Source organism: Natator depressus, chromosome 14 (genome assembly GCF_965152275.1).
Source record: "Natator depressus isolate rNatDep1 chromosome 14, rNatDep2.hap1, whole genome shotgun sequence".
NCBI lineage: Eukaryota > Metazoa > Chordata > Testudines > Cheloniidae > Natator > Natator depressus.
This window is the reverse complement of record NC_134247.1, coordinates 9,925,782-9,948,888: the sequence shown is the minus strand read 5'-3', so window position 1 is coordinate 9,948,888 and position 23,107 is coordinate 9,925,782. Positions and strand designations below refer to the sequence as shown.

At 43.3% G+C, this 23,107-nt stretch overlaps 1 protein-coding gene across 1 annotated transcript; it reads left to right on the top strand.

Annotated features, from left to right (window-relative positions):
- Window positions 1-237: 237 nt before the first annotated feature.
- Window positions 238-22,127, top strand: SCPEP1 (serine carboxypeptidase 1). The gene is made up of 13 exons (XM_074971913.1): window positions 238-366; window positions 4,120-4,265; window positions 5,245-5,334; window positions 5,777-5,932; window positions 6,786-6,860; window positions 7,815-7,887; window positions 9,223-9,260; window positions 9,496-9,624; window positions 11,091-11,175; window positions 12,093-12,206; window positions 12,953-13,090; window positions 18,266-18,429; window positions 20,640-22,127. Exons 1-13 carry the CDS (start codon window positions 306-308, stop codon window positions 20,706-20,708), a joined length of 1,338 nt encoding a protein of 445 aa, XP_074828014.1. The 5' UTR covers window positions 238-305; the 3' UTR covers window positions 20,709-22,127.
- Window positions 22,128-23,107: the final 980 nt, after the last annotated feature.

The following is a 23,107-nucleotide window of genomic DNA, read 5'->3' as shown; positions in this document are numbered from 1 at the left end:
AAAACCAGTAGTTCTCAAGTAGACAAGCCCAATAAATTCTGTAGCATAACATGGGGAAATCAGCCAGGTTGGCAAGGCAGCTAAATCTAGCCGCGCAGATAGAACCATGTTAAGTGTAACTGGCATCTTGACTGCAGCACAGATGTCTGTTGTATTTACCATGCAGGGGAGGAGAGAGGGCGCCCTGGGGCAGTAACCGGCTCCCTATACAACCAGAGAGCCAGCACTTCCCTTTTCACTACGCAGCTGACTAGAGACCCGAGTCATATGATTTTCAGTCAGGAAACTCCCCAGTTGCTGCAGAGATGGAGCTGCTGCTTAGCCAGCATGTTATCCCGCTGCTTTTCCTGCTGACGTTGGGCTCAGGTATGTTTGGTAGGGGGCTGAGTGTCCATGAGGAGTTATCGAAGCTAGGGGTGATGGACATTACTCGCAAGCACCTTTCTCCTAAACTTGCTCTAAACCGACTGTTTTATGGCTTGTTGAACTTTCAGGCATTTATTCTTGTTAGGTGAACACTAAGGAATGAATGATGCCTCCTTTTACCCTACATACCCACCCCCCAGATATTTTTTGTGCTAGGCCCTGGCAGAAGCATCTAAATCCAGATGTGCTGAGAGTTTTGTACTGCGCTTTCAAAGCCTGAGCCTTTTTTAAGGGGGTCTGTTCCAGGCTCACACTGGTTTAAGCTTTGCCTAGCCGGCGACGTTAATTATGTAATCCCTTTCTTGGAACGCTCTGGCTCTTCACTTAGTCTTTCGCAATGGAAAAAGTTACCAAGCGTGTTCAGGGTCAGGCCCGAAGAATATATGTAACTTCACCACATGTAAGTACCCCCACTGAAATCAATGGCAAGTATTTGTGTGAGTCAGGGATCTGATCCAGTGTCCTAGAACATACATATACATCTGCTGCAGGAGTATTCTGCACCCCACCCATCCGTAGGAGTAGCTCTTTCTTTTTACTCCCATAAAAGTAGCTTTGCATTACTGAAGTGATGGGCAGTCTTTTATTTATGTGGTATGCATAAGAACTGCTGTCCGAAGCCCTGATCCTTCAATAAGGAACATGTGAATGGCCCTTTGCCCCACATGGAGCCCCATGGACTTTAATAGAACTCTGCATGGGTCAGTCTGCACAACCTCAGGATTGTAGGTTTGGGGATCAAGTCTGAAAATCAGGTGTGTCAAAAATTTTTTTGTTGGGGGTGGTGCTTTAATTTGAACATGATGTGCCTCTCTTTAATTTAGAGCTCTGTGCTGTGCACCCTTAAGCTATAGTGACAGTGTTTATTATGTGGCTGACCTTTTTCCTGGAGAAAAGAGTCCACTGCCCCTAGCTGAAAAGCATCAACCTAGTGTGGGGTGGGTTAAAGATGCCAGGTTGTTACATAGAACAGGATTTAGATGGAATCTAATGCTCTAAACTCTGCTGATTCTCTCACCCTCCCCACCATCCCTGGTCTCCCAGGACAAGTGAAGATAAGTCTCTGTTGTGTAACTTTCTCAGATAAATACTTTAAAAACTTTTCTCAGATAAAACTAAGAATAATGTAACTGAGACGTTTTGGAGCTTACTGTCAGGGCTATTGATAAGATATAGGTGGGGAGACATTGTTTGTCTTATGTGGATAATTGTCTATGCACATGATCTATTAGCCTAGGTTTTAGATGAGGGGTCATACAATTGATGATCTCACTGGACTGCTAGGGTTCTTGAAATAACAAAATAAATTGAAAACACAAAAAGGAAAAAAGAAAAGGAGTACTTGTGGCACCTTAGAGACTAACAAATAGTTAACAAGCTGAAAAAACAATATTCCTTGTTCAAATTGCACCTCTCTGATTTACTGCAAGCAATTGTATAATGCAACATTTAGGGGGTTATAAACAAGACAAGGCCTTGTAAAAATTAGGCTCCCCTCTGCACTTCAGTTGTTAAACTGCTTTCAAGCCCAGCTTCAGGATTTTTCCTGAAGTTAGAAAAATAACTTCAAGACACACCGATGTTGACCATTGTAAGCAACTGCCCAGTTAACTCCTAATAACTGATTTAAAGTTAGAAGCACACTTCTACTGGGAAATTTATGTGGTTTAATTGCAAACATTTTAGTTTACTTGAGGCTGACTTTCCTTCCTACCACAAGATTCTTGTGGCCTGGCCTTTTGGCTTCCACCTTCAGCTTCTGTGATCCAAGCTCTTTGATACTGGGTAATGGAGTATTCCCTGAAGTGAAGCTGCCTGAAAATTAAGGCCCCTATCCTGCAATTGGACCTGGATCCTATGCAGATCCTTGCATCCACTTCAGTGGGCCTCCCCATAGGCACATGGTCTGCTGTTCTGGATCCAGTTGTAGTATCAGGACCATGGGTCTTTAGAGCTTGATACCAAACTCTCTCTCGGAGGTCATTGCTTGTATGGGCAGCAGAGACTTTTTCTTGATTATAAGGCAAACGCATTGTTGCACTTCAAAGCAGATAGCATTTTTAGGTGATGTTAATAGTCCCAAATAGCTTGTCAACTAATGACACAGTCTAATGCTGAGGACCGGTCGAGGGTGCTATCCTTATTTTTGAAACCATGACACGATGTGAACTGATGAGCTGACGTCCATCTTGGCAGTAAGAATGAATGTGGATTCTTGATGCTACAAAGTATCAAGAAAAATATCAAAGAGTCACTTCAGAGCTAAAGAGAACATGGCTAAACCAATTCTGTTTATAATATCATTCTACATGGTAACCCTTCCTCTACTTGCAGTGTTTTCAAAACATTCTGATAACGCTGCTAGCAGATTGTAGGCTCGTTCAAGGCCATTCATGCTGCTGCTCCTGAAATCCAAGTGAAACGGCGCCCATTCAGAATAAGCAAGCACTTTAACTTGCTGTTGCACAGATGTGGAGCAGTTCTTAACCCAAATTTCTGACAAAATAGATGGAATCATTCCAGTACTATGCACTAGGGCATCTTTACTGACCAACCTGCTTCTCAGTTACTGGACAGTCCATATTGTTCTAGTGACTATTTTGTGATAAAGAAGACTAGGGAGGGGTTTAAGCTTTAAAGATCTGCTCCCTACAACGCATCTGCATCATACACCATAGTAGATTACGCCCACTGAAGTTAATATGAGTCTTCAGCTGCCTTCACTGGGCTTTGGATCAGGCCCTAATGATGACTTTTCTTAGGGCCCTAAACTTAACAATATTTGGATACTATAATAACATGATTTGATCGTGCGTGTAAGACTGGGACCAAACTGTTATACCCTGAGGCTGAAATCTTGGCCCCATTACAGTCAATGGAAGACTTGACATTGTCTTCAATGGCACCAGTATTTCAGCCCTGCTCTTTACAAGTACTTAAAGGCATGTGTGTTCTAGAAAATTTATTCCAGCATTTGGACAGCTGCACTGGTGGTAAAGATAATGGAAGGCCCCAATCCTGCTAACGCTTAAGTACATGCATAACTTCATTCCTGTGGGTAGACCTGATGAAGTCAAAGTTATGCAAGTGCTTAAATATTTGCAGGATTTGGGTGGAAGTGTGAGTGGAGTCAGGATTCAGGTGTTTTGTTCAGTAGTAAATATCTTTGAATGAGAGTGTTTGTAATTACCACACCCAAAATTAAAACTAATGGGTCTCGGCCAAGTCTCTGTTGGTCAAACGTTTCAAGGTCAAATGTTTCACATGCTAATTTAGGTTTGGCAAGCTGGTCAGTTGACAAATAATGTCAACTGACCAGCTATTATTTGATCACCATCAGTTATCCTAACGAGAATGCTCTGATATAGGCAGTGACCTACCTTTGTGATTGCATCATGATGCCATTCTTTCATTTTTTAGAACTTCATTTCATTGTGTTTCATATTTGTCTGAGTTAAAATAACTGAGTTAAGAACTTACTTTTTGTAGTTAGGCATAAGCATTTATCTAAGGCCTAGCCTACTGCAGACCATAAAGTCTTTTTCTTTTTTATTACTGTTGTTACTGTTATAATAAATTAGTTCTGTAAAATATTTGACGATTTGACAATACTTGACCTGTCGCTGACCAATTATTTTTGGACTGGTCAAATGCCCACTCTACTCAACTGAATCGGATACCCCTTTTCTTTAGGTGCAGTTATAAAGCAATCAAAAGAACAGAAAGAAGCATGGGGGTATGTAACAGTCAGAAGCAATGCAAGCATGTTCTGGTGGCTTTACTATGCAAACAACTCTGCCAAAAATTTCACGGAATTACCTCTCATTATGTGGCTTCAGGTAAGATATTGTGAAAGCCGTTTTAAAAGGAATCTTGATTTCTGTACCGTTCAGCATACTGATCTGCCATGATATTCTAGCTACACAGAAATAAGATTTTGAGCTATGACTTATTCTCTGAGTCCTGTCTGAACTAGGTTTTCAGGTTAGAAAAGAATATTGAATATGTTGTCAAGCAATTATCTAAATTAATGGGACACCTCACCTGGAATATGTGTTTAATTCTGATCACCCTATATCAAGAAGCGTGTAGCAGAAATCAAGACAGTTCGTTATTCTTTGGATCGTGATTGCACTTAGTGGCCTCAATCCCTTTGTGCTAGGCACCCTGCGAACGCATAACTAAAGAGCAGATCCAGCTGTCTGAAGTCAGAGACAATTGGTGAAAATGATAAGAGGCCTAGAGAGATTTCTGTATGGAGAGAGGGAAAAGATTGGGACTTTTTATTTTAGAGTGGAGACCAGTTCTATCCAATCAGAGAAGTTCAAGGCAATGGTGTGTGTGTGTGTGTATAATACACACACAAATCCTAGACACTATATTACAGGAGCTAATGTTGAATATAATCCACCAGTTGACTCAGTCTTTCACATTCTAGATTAATTCTGCAATGTGTAGTGCACATGCTGTGCACCTGGGGAAAAGTGACTCTTATGCATGCACCAGTTCAGTAGCTGACTCTTCCATAACCTACTGCACTGAAGTGTGCTCAGCTCTGGATGGGAAGAAAAGCTTCAGAATGGTATCTGCCTAGCCTAAAGATAATCAAATGCTTTCACAGATTAATGATTGAGTCTTTTAAATTCCTCTCTCCACAAACAGGGCATATATATATAATGAAGGAAGACAGGGGCTCCCTTTGCATTTTAGCATGCAGCACCCAAACTATTGCTGTGTAACTCCAGCGATCTAACTCTATTGGTTTGTCTTGATTCCCCAGATTCTAATCAGCTTTCTTGTTTTGTTTTTCCCCCATAGGGAGGTCCAGGAGCTTCAGGCTGTGGATTTGGGAACTTTGAAGAAATTGGTCCCTTGGATGCAGAACTGAAACCAAGAAATACAACCTGGGTATAGTAGAAAGCTTATGATTGGTAATCTTAGCTTGCACTCATTGACTTATAGATGAGATCCTTGCTTTCTTAGTCAGGTGATTGACCAGGACAAAAATGCCCCAAGCAATACAGTGTCCATCTTAAATTCAGCATGTCCCAAGATAAAATTTTTCTGTAGTTCTACTTTTAATCCAACAAACACATTTAAAGTGGTATCGAACCATCCTCCTCCACATGTTTGCAATAACTTGCTTATCTTTGAATACTTTATCCCTAAAATGCTGTAGTTCGGGAAACAGCTGCTAAGAGCAGCTCATTTAAGCATAGGCTTACCCATTTGATTTGGTGGAGGAAACATGGTTCGGTGAATTTGTCTGAGACTGGGGAAAGGGGAAATCTGCACGTATTGGTAATTGAATGGAGACTTCATACAAATCTATTTTCTCCTGGTTGTATAGCTGCAGGCAGCCAATGTACTGTTTGTCGATAATCCTGTTGGCACTGGATTCAGTTACTCAAATGATAGTAATGCGTTTGCAAAAGATCTCTCCACTGTATCTTCCGATATGCTGGTTCTTCTTAAAGAATTCTTCAAGTTGATGAAAGAATTCCAGGTAAGGAACTCTAATTTTGTTTAATAGCATTAAAGAAAAATGTGGTTCTAACCAAGGCATCAGAGAGGATTAGTAAACAGCTAGACAGAGGAAGAAAACAGCCTCTCCAGAAGGTAGCATACGCCACTAGCTACTGCACATTAGAACAGCCATACTGTCTCAGACCAATGGTACATCTAGCCCAGTATCCCGTCTTCCAATAGAGGCCAACGCCAGGTGCTTCAGAGTGAATGAAAAGAACAGGGCAATCGTCGAGTGATATATCCTTTGTCGTCCACTCCTAGCTTCTGGCGGCGAGAGGTTAGGGACATCTAGAGCAGGGGTTGTATCCCTGACCACCTTAGTTAATGACAATTGATGGACCTATCCTCCATGAACTTATCTAAATTTTTTTTTAACCCCGTTAGTTTTGGCCTTCACAACATCCCCTGGCAGTGAGTTCTACAGGTTGACTGTGCATTGGGTGAAGAAGTACTTCCTATTGTTTGTTTTAAACCTGCAGGCACAACTCATGTCCTTTTTTTCTCCTGCTGACTTAAAGGTGAAATTGGATGTCTAATTGACATCTATTGCAGCTGCATTTATTTGTGCTTCTGTCCTTGGCCCCAATCCTCCATTCAGGCCGGTGGATTCTTGTGCCTGTAGTGAGCCCCACTGAAGACAAAGAAGCTCTGTGCATACAGCATTGTAGGATCGTAGCCTCTCTAGGTGCAACTCAGAATGAACAAACAAAATATCGAGTGTTTGAGGGATGAGCAGGTGCAGTTTGGATTTTATGTGGGTGGCGGAGGGTGGGCAAAATGTATATTGTGCTGGGAGTCTAATAGCCTTATTGTATGGTTTCCTTTTCCAGACTATTCCATTCTACATCTTCTCAGAATCTTATGGAGGAAAAATGGCAGCTGGTATTGCTTTAGAGCTGTACAAGGTAAAGCAGTTCCTTCCCTATGTGAGTGAATAACAGCGTCTTCCTTGGGGGCATGTGTATTTCTCATGTCTTAAAGAAAGGTCTAATGGTGTGTTGATTTTTGTTTTTGAGTAGAAGCTTTTTCATTTTTTAGAGAGTAAACTTTCTTCACTGTAGAAGAGAAAGATCTTAGCCAAGCTAAGAAGTGGATAACTAGAAAATGACTACATTGTGCCCCAGGTCTCAGGGGTTAAATGGACCACAGGCAGCCTTGCAGGGGTTGATTTTCAAAGGCACACAGAGTAGTTAGGTGCTCAACTCCCACTGAAAGTCAGTTGGAGTTGGGCACCCAATTCTCATTTGTGCCTTTGAAAATCTGCCTCATAAATTCTCTAGCCCAGAGTCTGTTGCTTGACTCGGATGATTCAACAAAGCCTTGAATACACCATTTGTCTCTGACAAGTGACAAGGCTTTTGAGGACTCGAGATCACTGAAAGAAGCAGCTTATTCTCAAAGGCTCACACTGAATTAGAAATTTCATAAAACTTTGAGCTTTTCCATAACTGGCTTTTATAGATACAGTGTACATGCAAACCATGTACTCCCTTCCTATCTTCCTTCTGCACTTGAGCCTCCTCTGGTGCTGTTGTCTTATCCTGTGGTAATCCTGTCAGGCCATGAAATTCAAGAATGAATTCAGCGACTCTTACAGAGCCTCCTCTTACTAAGACAAGTGACAATGATGAATTGATAGTCATTTGGGACATAAATGGACTCTCATCAGATCTCATTTGTCATTGTGTCTTGATGCTAGTTAAAATTAAAGGGTTGTTTCCTGTAACACAAAGGCACTTCTGCTTATCTTGCATTGTGAAGCCTGTTTCTACCATTTGCTGGTTAAGGAGAAGAACTAGGTAGAAGATCCTTGTTTACCTAAATGTGCGTTAAAAGCTCTCTTTACGTTATTTTTAAAGGCTATTCACAATGGGAGCATAGAGTGCAATTTTGTTGGGGCTGCTCTCGGAGATTCATGGATTTCTCCTCTAGGTATGTTTATAGGATTTTTGTGAACTTCTCCCTCTCCCCAAAAAGCCCACATCTGTCTTGAATACTGTCTGTACCGACTTTAAATGGAGCAGATCTCCAGTGAATGCAGGAAATCTAATCAGGGTAAATGTACATTGATGTTTCAAGGAGCTGTAATTAAACTAGCCCCAGTCTAGAGGGGTCAGAAATTCAAAATGGCCTCAGGACAAAGCTCGTAACAAACTCATGTTCCTTTAGATGGGTGGCAGGGGAGTGTCCCTAAAAGTCACTAAAAGGTCTGAAGTGTTTCAGTAAACAAATGCTTCAGTTAAGGCTTAGCCACTGAAGGATTCACAAGACTGCAACCGATTTGGCATGCTCCTTGATTTGGGGGCCATTGACTTTTGGGCATCCAGAAACTGTGAAACTCAAATGTGAGACTGCTTGAGGCATGATTTCTCAGAAATACTGAGAACCCATGACTCCACCTGAACCCTGCACCTCTGAACAGCAGATCAAAGGTGTCCACTCTTGAATAGTTTGGCCTTATGTTATCCAAGCACACTTAAAAAATGGCAGGTAGGAAAATGCTTGTTTTACCTTTTAGCCTTTACAGTAGGTAGGGAGCTTTACGTCAGGAGGTCTAAGTGTTTCTAAATTTCTACCACATCTGGCTTTTAAACTACTGTTTGCGTTTTACCAACCGTCTCTAAATTTACCGCTAACATTAGAAGCCACCAGCCATAGCAGTGTGATAGTCAACAAAGCTGGGATGACTGCTTGGGGAGAAAGAGGTGGAGATGAAGGACCACATCAAAGCATTTCTTAGGGTACTGATCCTGCAGTGAGATCTACATGGGCAAGCCCCATTGGAGGATCTGGACTTAGATGCGGGAAGTTAGAAGAGTGGGGTGCTATAGGCTTACCTTAAACAATCTTCCCCTACCCTAGCTTATAACTTATCCTCAAAAATATGACTTATTTATATTTTTTTGTCCTCTTGCACTGTTTGCAAACAGGTGAACATTGACTACACAAATCTGTCTACGTGTTCTCATGCACTAGCACTGTGCTGCAATGTTTGAGTTGCAAATGCTGCAGGATAAATGTCTATTGGTTGCTTTAAACGGCTTCCATTGGCTAACATGTGGAGAGCTAATGTCATGGTGGTGGGTTTAGATTTTGTAAACAGCTTCAATGCCTAAATTTTGTTCTAAATTTGATCTGACAATGCCTCTTTATTGAGTAATTCATCTTTGCCTCTCTATGCTGCCATCACTATTATTCCTGCTATTTTAGAGGGAAAATTTTGTTGGAGAAATTATTAGATCCTTGAAACCTATTTTGTTTCTCTAGATTCTGTGCTTTCATGGGGGCCGTACCTTTACAGCACTGTAAGTATCTACTCCATCTCGGCTATTTGCAATAATTGTTCTGGTTTTTAAGGCTTCATTCAAGACCTTACACTATACAATTTAAATCCAAGAGGGGACTTCCATTTCTAGGTTAGCTTTCAACCAGTATACTGGTAATTATACTGGTAATTAACAGGGCATGACATTGACTTATGACCTCAAATCAAATTCTTTCCATGAGCAATTGGTTGGTCTCTCCCTGTTTGCATTCCAGTCTCTCCTTGATGATCAAGGTCTAGTGGAGGTGACTGCTGCTGCCAAAAAGGTCATGAATGCAGTGAATAAAGGGCAATACACACTGGCCACTGAGCTCTGGAGTCAAACCGAGGAAGTAGTTGAACAGGTAAGAAAATGCTGTCTGGCATCAAGATTAGTAAGTAACTTATGCTAATGGCTTATGGAAATGAACAAATTCAGGTAACGCTCTGCTATTAATGTACAGATAGGCCAGATTCTCTATTACCCTGCTCCTTGTACAGTTGTTCACACCAGTGCACTCCGTGTGCTACCATGCTGACTTGAAAGCATTTGGTGCTCTCTTTGCACTGGTGTAAATGACTACCCAAGGTGGTTGGCAATGGAGAATGAGGCCCAGATGTGTGCAAAGCAGTACAACACTAAGGTTTTGATTCAGTAAAGCACTTAAACAGATTATTTAAATTAGAGCACATGAATAAGCCCATTGACTTCAGTGGTACTACTCAAGCTTAACTTTAAAAACCTGCTTGGTTGGGCCAAAGTAGGTGTTTTACAGTGATATGGTTCACTTATGTGACTTTAAAAAAAAAAAAAAAAAAGTCACCTAATGCTGTACTAAAACTGAAAGACTAAGCTAAAAACTGCTTCTCGTTTCTGGCTGTCTTGCAATTGTTAGTGTTCTGTGCATGACTGGTTTCACTTCCTCATTTCATGCTCTAGCATGATACTTTGGCTATCTTTTTGCCTTTCTCTCCAAGCCCGTGTAACCATTCCTCCCAGCTGCAATGTGTATGTAACAGGGATGGCACAGCTGCTCCTCTTTGGTTGTTGCAATGGAATGATTTCTGACTTCTACATCAGAACATCTAAATATTTAAAATTTAATTATGGGAAATTTGTTGGGTCTTGTTTTTAATTCTGAGTAACTTTAATGGAAACACACCTCTTCTCTGGTCCATGTCCAGTCTGTTGGCTGTATTAGGGATGTGGTGAATCCACAGTTCTTGGATTCATCTAGATATGATGAATTGGTTGCATCAGTTGTTCCAGAATATGGATGCCAGATATTGATTGACACTATCAAAAGGGAGCACATGGGATGGCTGAGGCTGATGTGATAGGAGGAAACTGAGAAATGGGAAGCCTCATATTGAGCAAGGTCTAGCTGAAGGGAGCATCTGGGATATCGGTGGCACTGAGGCTATGGCTGCAGCTGGTGGAAAGTCTCTGGAGCCATGGATGGGGTGGTGGGATTCCAGGAGATTCCTGCCTCTTCAAGGCTAGGAAAGAAAATCAGTAGCAAGGTGTATGCTCTCCCTCACTCTCTCTCAAACACAGTTGTATGTGAACTTTGGGAACTGGAAAAAGCCCTTTCCCAAAATCCATCATCAAAAAGGAGGGGAGCAAGGGACCAAAGGCCCTTCCAAAAAGGCCTTCCTCAAAATAGGGGCCAGAACAGGGAACAGAATAGGGCCCCATTTAAGTAGGGAACATTGACCCCTCTCTGGTCTGCGGGGAGAGTGCAACCCTCATGTGTTAGAGAGATGTTTCTCTTATAGCTATTGAAATAAAATGTCCAGTCTGATATATCCTCTTCTCTCACTCTTTCAGAACACGGACAACGTGAATTTCTATAACATCCTAGCCAAGAAGTCTCCAGACCTCAAAGCCTCGAAACATGAAAATATCAATCTTAGTAAGCTGAGGGGAGCATGTTTATGAAGTTAAGCTTCCAAGAGCCTGATATGCAGAGGTGCTGAGCACCCAGACCTGTGGTTGTAGGTGGTAGGCTACTGTCTGTGGCTACCACATCTTGCGAAGATGCCGAGTGTTCTCAAGTACTGAATTTACTGGCCTCCATACAGGGAGGGCTTGAAGAATCCTCTTGAGGGATATACCACAGCTCTTTTGTGTCATATACTTCCACCTAGATACACCCTGTGCCCTCTGGATATTAGTCACGGGCAGTAGTAAATACATTACTCTGGAGCTTCACAACCTATGAACTAATTATGTCCTCCAAACACTTGAATAAGATGATCTGATTAGACACTGGCCTCCATCAGCCTTCACGACATCACTTCTTCATCACCTTTAAATATTTACATGGAAATAAAATAATTGTTTTTATTACCGTCTCTGTTGGCTCCCAGAGACAGATGGGGGTGGAGGGATGAGGTGAAGAGCCCTGCTTACTTTTAAAAGTAACAAGTGGTTGCAGCTCAAAACTAACTCGTCTGGTGATGAGAAGAGTTTATGTTCAGGCTTACTAGCTAAAGCAGAAACTTAGCCCCAGAAATGTAGTGTTGGGAACAATATGCACTGGCAGAAAAAAGAACAAGATAATGACTCTGTTCCTCATCTATCTTTTGACCATGCTATAGGCTGATTCTGTCTTCTACTGTAGACCTCTTAAAAATCAGCAAGTCTCTTTCTCTGTGTACTATTGCAGTTTCAGTAGAAAAGAGTTTCTTAGATCTGAACTGAATGAGCCTTGATAAAACTTGTTTTTGCCTTGTGGTGTTTGTTTATCAGATACCATCTTAGTGCCTATCCATCATCTTTAAATCCAACACCCTGTGCTGCAGAATAAACTCTTTTCTTTCCTTTCAGTTAAACTTTATCAGCGCCATGTCGAACGTCTGCATAAGGACAGCTTAAGTGACCTGATGAATGGACCCATCCGAAAGAAGCTGAGAATCATTCCTGACTATATCAGATGGGGAGGTACTCTACCCTCTGACATGGCTCTTATGGGCAGCTTGTCACTTACACAGTATTGTAGTCTGTTCAAAGCAGTCCTGATGCTCTACCACATAAAGTCTCCCTGACTTGCTTGTTAAAATTCTCATCCTGCTTGGGCCCAACTGTAGGACAGGCTCCTAAAAAGAACCCACAACAGGGAACTGGGCAGGCCTATGGGCATAGGCATGATTCTGGTCCTTGTGACTTCCTCTCTAGCCTGCTAGGGTCTAACTAGGTGCACACCCTGGAAGGGAGAGTATGCCTCATACCTGAGCAGCTGAAAACTATCTGTGCAACTCAGTCTGCCAAAAGGATTCCTAGCCATTCTCCTCTGCCAGAAAGCCAGTGCTGTGAGAGCTCAGGGAAAGGAGGGTGTAAATCAAACCAGAGGGAAACATTAGAGAGCAATGCTGAATACCTGCCAGGACCCTTCCAGATCTGTAATGGGAGATGGAAACTGACAAATCCGCATGTTTAGTACTGTTAGAAACATGTGCTGTGCTGCTTTGATATCCCCTGTGTGTATGTGGAACTTGGCCGTTCTCCATTTCTCTCCAGTCACTCAGACTGATCATTGTGGTCTGGAATGTACCGTTCTAGTGGTTGCTTTTCTGCAGCAACAAATTGTATTTCACAACTCTTGTCCAGCCCTGCTGCTGATGCCGCAGTTTAAAGATGACACACTTAGTCAATTGCACTGTCTTTCATGTTTGGATCCATATGAATAGGTCAGTCAGAAGAAGTCTTCTTACACATGGCTGAAGACTTCATGAAGCCTGTCATTGATATTGTGGATGCGCTGCTGGCAGCCAATGTCAATGTTACTGTCTATAACGGACAGCTGGATCTCATTGTGGACACAATGGGTAAGCATTCATTATTCTTCTTCTCTCTGAAGAGAAAGACGTACACTGGTTATTAACATTTGTACTTGAATCTGTATGGCAGCCCCTATACAAGCCCCCATCTATATTACTTACGTGGTCCCACTACTAAAATACCTAAGCACCTCACAGTCTGTAATGTATTTATCCTCACGACACCCCTATGAGGAAGGGCAGTGCCATTTTCCCTGTTTTATAGATGGGGAACCAAGGCATGAAAAGACTAAGAGACTGACCCAGGGTGACACAGGAAGTCTGTGGCAGAGCAGGGAAGTGAACCCAGATTTCCCAATGGACTATCCTTCCTCTGCATTGAGGTACATTTGTATATCTTACAAATCACACTGTCACCCTTTCAGGAACACAGGCAAGAGACATATAGATCTTCTTCACTTTATAGTTTTCTTGGAGAGGGTTTAAGCTGGGTTTGTTCCCAGAAGAGACCAGGAATTCAGTTACCAAAATCCAGATTCCTTCCCTTCCCCTCCCTCCCCACCCCCCCACATTCTGTGGTGCAGTGAGGGGAGGGCAGCTCTATGTAGGGGTTAGTGCCTCCAACTGCTTCCTGGTGCTCCTCCTCCATGATGTCTCTTAGTACTCTTGGCAGAGCACCCTGACTGCTGCTGGGAGAAGCAACATGGCCCATATATTCCAGACACATTTTTGCATCCCTGGAGAGTCCCTGTCATAGTTTTTTGGAAGGACACGAGGGAGCTGGCTGCCCTCTGACTACCCCAGCCTGGTCAGACCCATGGGTGTGGTTCCCCTCCTTTCTGCTCACATGAGGCTATGGGAGCCTTTCATCTTGAGCAAGCATAGGTGGGTATGGCTGCTTCTTCCATGTAGCTTTCCACTGAAGCTATTGAACAGACCTAGAAAAATCTGTTTGCAGTGCTGGATAGATAACTATCCCTAAATAATTTTCAGTTAATTAGATTAAAGCTCATTTTGCTGGGAGCATTAACTCTGTGCTGATGTGACTGGCAGTAAATGAGGCCAGTTTTTTTCTCCCCTTCTGTGGCAAAATAAGATCACTAAAAGCAGATTTGAAAAGTGACTTTCAAGCAGTTTTTTAAACAAAGACTGTTTCTTTCGAAGTTGCAAGTGGCTTATAAAACATACACAGGGGGATGAGACATCCTAAAAGAGGCACCAAAATGGGCACAATGAGTCACTCAGTAAATTATGCAAAGCTTCCGTATGTGCCAGTAGTTCCAGCGCAGTCTGCTGAAGTTGTCAGTGCGGCTCTCCTCATCCAGCCATCTAAAGTAACAGCTGCACACTCAGGCTGTCCACATGGCAACCAGTTCTGCTGGCAAACGGGAATTGAGTAGAGCTGTTTGGAAAACAGGCTTTTTTTTTTTTTCTTCCTCCTGCAGAAAATGTTGACCTTTTGATTTCCACACCCCAAAAACCAAAACCAAAATATTTTAATTTAGAAAAGCTGCCATGGTACCTCAGGGAGTTGTAGTTCGGGTACCTCATGCTTCCATTCTTTATAGGTTGAGCTCTCTGTTCACCCAGCACCTCCCATGATGCACCACAGTCTCACCTGGTAGTGATGGGAGGTGGTTGCATCATGGGAGATATAGTCCAGCTGGGGAGCCCAAGCTGTAAAAAGGAATGTGGATGTGAGGAAACCAAACTACAATTCCCATGAGGCACCACAGCAGGCTAGCCAAATTGAAAATATTTTTGTTTTCCAGGCATTTGGTATTTAGATTAAATGAAACTTTTCACAATATGTGCCTGCTTCCATGGTAGATTTTGTTTGTTGGGAGGCGGGGGGGGAAATCAACCACACGAAGTAGCCGCTTTTTGTGAAAAGCTTCATATAATCAAAATACCCAATCTGCTGAAACACAGTTTAGACAGAAAATTTTTGCCCGTCCTAGTACTGAGCATGAAGTGCTTAAGAGGAAGGACTGTCTTGCGGTGCAGCCACTGCCTTGGGATTCAGAAGAGAGGGATTCTGTTCCAGACAGTTCCAGAAGCTTCCTATGTGACCCTTGGTGAAGCCACTTCAGCTCTGCCTCAGTTTCACCACCTTTCCTCCTCCACTATCTGAAAATGGGGATTATAAATTTTCCCTGCCCTCAGAATTTGCGATGATAATTCATGAATATTATGAGATGCTCAGGTACTACAGTGATAAATGCCCTAGGTAAGCCTATAAATAGTTAGCCCCCAGTGGCTGCTCTAATTTATGCTATGGGGTGAATAAGACCCCAATCCAGACCAGATTTTGGGAGGCACAATGATGGTTTTGTCTCCCCAGCCATCCTCCAGTTGGGCTGCACCTCTGAGTTGTACCTTTGAGAGGTGCAGCTCAGAATCTGTCCCTCAGTCCTGAGGACACTGCTAACCATGGTTCCATGAGGAACAGGATTCACTGTTGGAAACTTGCCTCCCAACTCTGTTGCAAAGCAGAAATTAAGTTTGAAGGGAAATGCTGGGCTAGGTCTCAGATCACAGGGACTTGGTGCTAGGAGATATCGCCCCACTCTAAGAATTTGATCGCATTAGTTGCATCTCTGCCATGCTTACCTCCAGCTTCTTGAATTACATATTATGGCATAACTCCTATGTCAACATACTGTAGTTTGCCAAGTGCAGCAATCCAAACCTGGCTACTCCTGAGATGGAGCCAACAATAAGGGTGGATCCTGGGGTTTTTTTTGTTGTTTTGTTTTTTGTTATTATTATTCCTGTCTAACCTTAGCCATTTACTGGGGATGTGGTTTACTTCATTGTCTTCTCTTATGTCTTTCCAAGCAACACAGATTATGCTGGTGGCATATTTTGTTGTTAACTATTTTACTACGTGCTAGGTATTTTATAGCACAAATAAAGAAGTGGCCCCTCATCTCCCAAAGCACGAATAACTGAGTTATCATCTTTCCGGCCTGATGCTCTGACTCTGTAACCATCCCCCCACACACAGCGACACCTACTTGAATCCCTCCACTGGATGCCCCTTACCCACTAGATTAGGTGGAGGCTTCTTGCCCTCTCCTTTAAGGTCCTTCACAATTCTGCCCCTCCATACCTTTGACCACATCACCCCACCCACTCTAGCCTTGCTCACCCATTATGTCTACTTCCCCTACAAGAATTTATGGGCCTTCTTCCACGCAGCCCCCTACGTGAGAAAGGCCTTCTGAATTTATCAGTAAAGCCAATGACCCCCTCCTTTTAATTCAAATGCTTCTCACAACCTACTTCTTCCTTGATGCCTCCACATAATTAGCCCACTAACCACAAACTAAGCAGCAGTCAGGTGACTGTATATTTATACATGTAAAACATGACTGGTGCATATATAAAATTGGACATATTGATTTCATTTCTTTCTCCTGCCCTACTGATATTGATTGCATTGAACGGCAGGCCCTTTGGGGCAGGGACCATGTCTTATTATGTGTTTGTACAGAACCTAGTATAAGGTGGCCCAATGCTGACTGAGGACTCGGGGCGTTACCACAACAGAAACCATTAATAATGGTGTCAGAAGTGACACAATGAGTGAGCCTAATGATTAGTCTGGAGCAGGTGGGGTTGAAGGACATGTGCACCTGCCGAAGAGCACATGCTTGCTCAGCTTAAGCGCATGTACATCACGATTGCTCAAAAGTTTTTGCTTGTCTTTAAGAGACTCCGCACTTGTGAAATGAAGACTTGTGGTCCACATTAGGTGTCGCTGGAATATCTCACTCTGCAGCAAATCTGCCAGACTTCATTCTGTTTCCTTTTTCTCCTTTATTAAAATAGTCTCCTGTACCAAGTTTATTGCTGTAATCTCTCAGCTCCTAATTGCTAAGAATAGATGGCCCAAGTCTCTCCTTTTCCATTCCTTTTCATGGACAGCCCAGCAATCAATAATTCTTTAAATAGATGCTATTTAGGATGTCAAAACTGGTAAGACAAATTGGAGTGCCACAAATGGCTAATTTTGAGGTAAAATTAAACTGCACTTCTTTCAGCATAAATTGCTGTAGTAACTGAGCGGTGGTTTTAAGACAATAGCCTTTTTAAATGTCCTGGAACTGGTCTCTTGATTTGTTGCCTCAACACTCTTCTCTTCCCTAGCTTGCTCTTGAGAACAGAGGTTGTCTTTCCAGACTCTCCTGGTTGAATGACTGTAACAAACAGCAAAACAATGGCCCTAATGCAGACCGTGTTTCCAATATATGCTTGTGTATCGCAGCTTGTGCTGTCAGCTTGATCCTGCAAGGTGCTGAACAGTCTCAATTCCTACCACCTTGGGGACAGGGAATCCAGCAACGTGCAGGACCTGTGCTTGTGTTGGCATCGGTATACATTTAGAACCAGAATGAGGCTTATTTTGCCCAAGCATGCATTCTGGTGGGAACCGCCTAACATTGGTCTGATGTGCCCCCCTGAGCTGAGGAATTCCTACCTGCCAGTGTTTGTGTAGCAAGGAAGGGCTTCAGGGTGTTGTATGGGAAGGGGAATGAAAATATGCTGGAGTTGCTAATGCTGCCACTTCTCCCAGAGACGTCTCTCTCTAGGAGAAAGAACAGGAGGACTTGTGGCACCTTGGAGACTAACAAATTTATTAGAGCACAAGCTTTCGCGGGCTACAGCCCACTTCATCAGATGCATAGCCCACAAAAGCTTATGCTCTAATAAATTTGTTAGTCTCTAAGGTGCCACAAGTATTCCTGTTGTTTTTTGTGGATACAGACTAACACGGCTGCTACTCTGAAATCTCGCTAGGAGAGGGTGCTAGGTAACCAGGCACAAGCTGCTTCGCTCCTCTGTGTGTCTGTCTTTCCCTCCCGCTATTGGTATGTCTTGTCTATTTAGATTGTGAGCTCTTCAGAGCAGGACTGTCTGCTATGGTTAGAACTGATCAAAACCTCTGGGTCAACTTTTGGAATTTTCAAGAGTCTCTGACCCATGGGGAAGAAAATCCTTTGAAATTTTTAATTAAAAGTTTTGGTGGTTGTTTTTTTGTGGTTGCAAACAAAAATTTGGTTTGAACATTCAAAATTTTTTGACTGACTATACTTGCTATATATTTGTTCATATAGCGTTTAGAATAATGGGACGCCAATCTCAGTTGGGATCTTTAGATGCTGCCTTACTATAAATAATTAATAATGAAACATAACTCTTCTATCCCTAACTTAGGCCAGGAGGCATGGGTTCGGAAACTGAAATGGCCTAAACTGAAGCAGTTCAGCCAACAAAAATGGAAGGCTCTGTATGTATCTCCAGAATCCTCTGAGACAGCTGCTTTCCATAAGTCCTATGAGAACTTGGCCTTCTACTGGATTCTAAAGGCTGGGCACATGGTAAATAGCACATTTGCTAAAAGACAAAAGAAACCTAATATTAGTCAAGTTGTAAATGATGTATCTGTCTGCTATCCCTGCATAATATGTCTAAATGCTTTCCTACATTTGCATGAACACTCCCAAATCAGACTATGTAGATTATTCCTTTGATTAATTATCTTCCTGGTTTGAAGATCTGGCTTACACTCAGACTTTGCATAATACCCAGCACAGACTTAATGGGCCTTATTCTTCATTTCTCTGTACTGGTGTAAACAACTATGCATTGTGTGGAGCACAGGTTGTAAAATGCTGCCTTTCTGGTCTGGTAGCATTTTTCACCCAGTACTTTGCTTGGGTTTAATTGACCGTTGAATAAGGTAATGGAAAATCAGATCCTAATTCAATACTGTCTCTAAATTGTTTGAACAAAGAACGGTAATCTGCATTTCATCCATCTTTGTAACACAGTGTACATGTATCTACTATATTGAGAAAAATGTCATCTTTATGTTCTGTATAACAATACAGAACCATGGGAGGAGGCTAAATCTTAATTGCACTTTCCTTGCAAACTCCAAATATTAGAAGCCTATTCAGTCAACACTCTGAGGCTTGTTTAAGGGCTTGTCTACACTAGCACTTTACAGCGCTACAACTTTCTCACTCAGAGGTGTGAAAAAACACACCCCCGAGCGCTGCAAGTTTCAGCGCTGTGAAGTACCAGTGTAGACTGTGCGCCAGGGCTGGTAGCTATGCCTCTCGTGGAGGTGGGTTTTTTGGTTTTTGTTTTTTGGGTTTTTTTTAGAGCGCTATGCCGCGACTATGCTGCACTGCCGTGGCAGCCCTTTAACGTTGCCAGTGAAGATGTGCCCTACCACCAAACTGTGTCTAGCAGCTTCCCAGCCGGAAACAGTTTCAGAATGCAGCCATCTTAATTCACTTCTGTTTCTTGGTCTTGCCGTGGAATTTCCCGAAATTAGTCACTTTTAGGCTTTCATTGTATATTTGTAACCGCCATCCTCATGCCCTGCTAGTTGCACTATTCATTTCCCTCCTTAGCAGAAAAGTCTTAATACATATAAATCCTCTCCCTTAATGACCCTCCAGAAATGTTACCAGTGGGACTACCAAAAAGCAGGACTAAAGGGCTGATTATCCTTTCACTGGCTTTTCTTTTAAATGGGAGTACATCTATTGTCTTCACTAAAGTTACTCCCACTGGTGTAAAACTAGCATGAGATCAGAATCAGGCCTGCTGTCTTCCTTCCCGCAACCTTGGAAACAAAAAACATCCAAACTCTGAACTCCATCCAGTTTATGTTCAGGAGTCCTAGAGCAAGAACCTAAGCTTGCGTCTTGATTAGGGACATTCCCATGGCTGTATATCTGCTTGAGGTACATGGAATTTGCTTCTAATGTTGTCAGTTCTTACTACTTGGGAGGAAGATTGGCCCTCTGTTTAAGGCATAGAACTGGGAGTTAGGAGACCTGTTTTCTCTTCCTGGCTCTGCCACATATTCCTGTTTGACCCTGGGAAAGTCACTTTAGCCCCATGTGCCGTGTGTTTGAGACCCCTGGGTTATTTCCTGCAGCCTGCCAAGCTCCCTGCGCCCCCCCCCCACCCTCCCAGAGTTATTTCCTGCGGGCTGCCAAGCTCCCCTCCCCCCCCGCTCCTCCTTCTCACAGTGCACCGCATCCCCACTCCTCTGCCTACCTACAGGCACTTAGCGCTTTCCAGGAGGGAGGGGGGAGGAGCAGGGAGCTGCATGCTCAGGGGAGGAGGCAGAGAAGAGGTGCGGCAGGGGTGGGGATTTGGGGAAGGGGTTGGAATAGGGGCAGGGAGGGGGCGGAGTTGGGGTGGGGACTTTGGGGAAGGGGTGGGAAGAGGCAGAGCAGGGGTGGGGACTCATGGAAGGGGTGGGGTACGGGAGGGGGCAGAGGGTGTCAGTGATGCGGCCCTTGGGCCAATGTACTAGTCCTCATGTGGCCCTCCTGGTGATTCGAGTTTGAGATCCCTGCTTTAACCTGTCTGTGCCTTGTTTCCCCATCTTTACCTGACTGCAATCCTCACTTGGAAGGTACTCTCACAATGCACTAATATCAGGGAGCAAGGTGAAGGCTGTCCTAGAAAAGCAAGCTAAATATTAGTTTGACTATGAAACATCTAGAGCTCGCTGTCTGCTTCCGCATAGCAATTAATAATGCACTCTCTTTCCCTATGGTAGGTACCATCCGATCAAGGGGACATGGCATTGAAAATGGTCAGGATGGTGACACAACAAAAACACTGGTGAAATGGATGCCCGCTGGCATGATTTTCATATACAACTCTGGTGCATTAGCAGAACTTGTGCCACAAACTGAACTTCAGAAGGAACAATCACAATTTGGAAAGTTAGCCTCTTTTACACTTTGGAAATGTGCCAGGCATTTAAAGAGATACATGGTATTCTTAAATGAAATTCTGCCTTTGAATTTGTAAACTGTGATTCTCTGCCTCAATACTGCTCACACGGACTTTTCCTGTGGGGACTTCACTCTGATAAATAACACACTCAGCCGCTTCCTTGAGCATTGCCCAAATGCTCTGTCTGTTTATGCACTAATATTAAGATGAGTTTGCTGCTTTAAAGATTCAACCTCAGGCAGCAAACCTGCTTCTATAAGCTATGGATGCTTTTTCCTAAACAGATACTTGGCATCTGAGTCAGGCGGCATTGCTTTCTAGACGCTGCAGAATGTCTGTGCTAGGACTTCATTTTGGATCCAGATCCAGTTTGGACTGAGATGTGTGTTCATACTGAACCACTCTTTCTACTCCTGATCCTCCTTTTCCTTGTGCATTATCCAAGATTTGTTTTTTAATGCACTCAGTGCCACACAACCATCCCTCAGTAAAAACCTTCCTTTCCCCGTTATTCAAAGGGCATGGATACTTAATATAATGAGAGTAAACAATGTGCCAATACTTTATTTTCATAGAGTAAGCCAAAGTTCTAATGGATAAGAGCTTCTGGCCTCAACCTAGAAAGTGAAAAGGAGAAGGTTATTTGAGCGATAAGGAGGAGGCATAAGTCAGAACAAATACCCCATCCATATTTTTCTAGATCTTGGATTGCATCTTGCAGTGAACTATTGGCTTTGCAATTTGAAGTGGAGATTCTTTATAAAGTATACTTATCCCCGTTCCCAAATGAAACCAATCACATAAATGAGGTATTTAAATCACTTCATTCCTGTGGTACAGCTGCAATCCCCTTTGAAAATGACCCCTTTTATCGACACTCAGGCAGCTTGTTCCAGTTGTCAGAATCCTAAATAAATAGCAAACAGCCCTGTGGCCCCCCCACCCAGGAAACTTAAGAGTATTAGCTTTGCAGCTTTTGCAGTGTAATGCTATGTAAACACACGTGCAAGAACTCTGCTGTTAGAGCATCAATAAGCTGAAACTGTGCTATGGGGAACTTTGGCAAGGCAGAAACAATCTACCTTTCCAATAAACCAGTGGATCTCACTTAAATGCTGCACCTTTTGGAATCAAGTTGATTTGATGCCTAAAAACTTGTACCTCTATGGTCTGGCTTTGGAGAATAAAACCCTCAGTGCTAAATAATGAATCCAGTGGTTACAACTGTGCTGATCTATATATTGATCCTGCTCTTGTCACCTTTTTTAACATGTTCTTGAAGTCAAATAAAAGGCTATATTGTAATGGATTATAGCATTTTCTGCCTAAAAGCAGGAATGGGAGAAGGATACTGCCATGTGCTCCCGTACTTTATAGGTATATAAGTGGTAGCTAACAGCAGCAAGTTTCTTCTCCCCTTGCCCAATGCACAGAAAGTGTGGAGGGCAAGAATCAACCTGGAACCAGTGACTTGCTTGGCTACACTTGCAAGTTACAGCGCAAAAAAGGAGCCCTGGGCACACTAGCTCACTACTCGTCCACACTGGCAAGGCACGTGGAGCGCTCTGACTCCGCGGCTACAGTGCTGTTGGTATTGCACCTCGGCGAGTGGAATAACGTTTGCTGTGCCCCCCGCTGGAGCGCCGCAGCTCCAGTGTGAACGAGGTGTTGCATTACTGCACTCTGATTGACCTCCGGAAACGTCCAATAATCCCCTTAAGTCAAGTGGCCACTCTTGTCATTGTTTTGAACTCGCTGTAGGAATGCGGATATGCCATTTCAAAGCTCCGTTTCTGACAGCTGGCTGCTTATCCGCTCCGGGACAAAGGAACCATTACTGAGGAATGCTGCTTGCTTTGAGTGAGTACGTGAGAGAGAGGCGAGGGGGGGTCTGCTGCTGTCTGCACTTACATGACAGCATGCTGACATGCTCTCAGCCCCCCAAAAACCCACTCTATCTCCCTCCACATACACACAACACACTCCTTGTCACACTCCACCCCACCCCCCCGCATTTGAAAAGCACACTGCAGACACTTGAATGCTGGGATAGCTACCACAATGCACTGCTCTTTGTGGCCTTGCAAGAGCTGCTAATATGGCCCCGCCAGTGTGCTTGCAGCTGAGAGTGTAAACGCTCAGCAGCGTTTTCCCTGCTGCGGTCTCCGAAGGCTGGTTTAACTCCCAGCGCTCTACAACTGCAAGTGTAGCCATGCCCTTAGAGGAACAACTGGTTATGATCGAAGGGAGGGATACAAGCCACTTGCCTTGTTTCTTCAATGGAGA

Excerpts from the sequence above, each read along its gene's own strand:
- SCPEP1 (XM_074971913.1), top strand. The coding sequence starts at position 306 with ATGGAGCTGCTGCTTAGCCAGCATGTTATCCCGCTGCTTTTCCTGCTG. Across the intron at positions 5,933-6,785 it reads AGTTGATGAAAGAATTCCAG|ACTATTCCATTCTACATCTT; the intron begins GTAAGGAACTCT and ends TTCCTTTTCCAG. Across the intron at positions 9,625-11,090 it reads CCGAGGAAGTAGTTGAACAG|AACACGGACAACGTGAATTT; the intron begins GTAAGAAAATGC and ends TCACTCTTTCAG.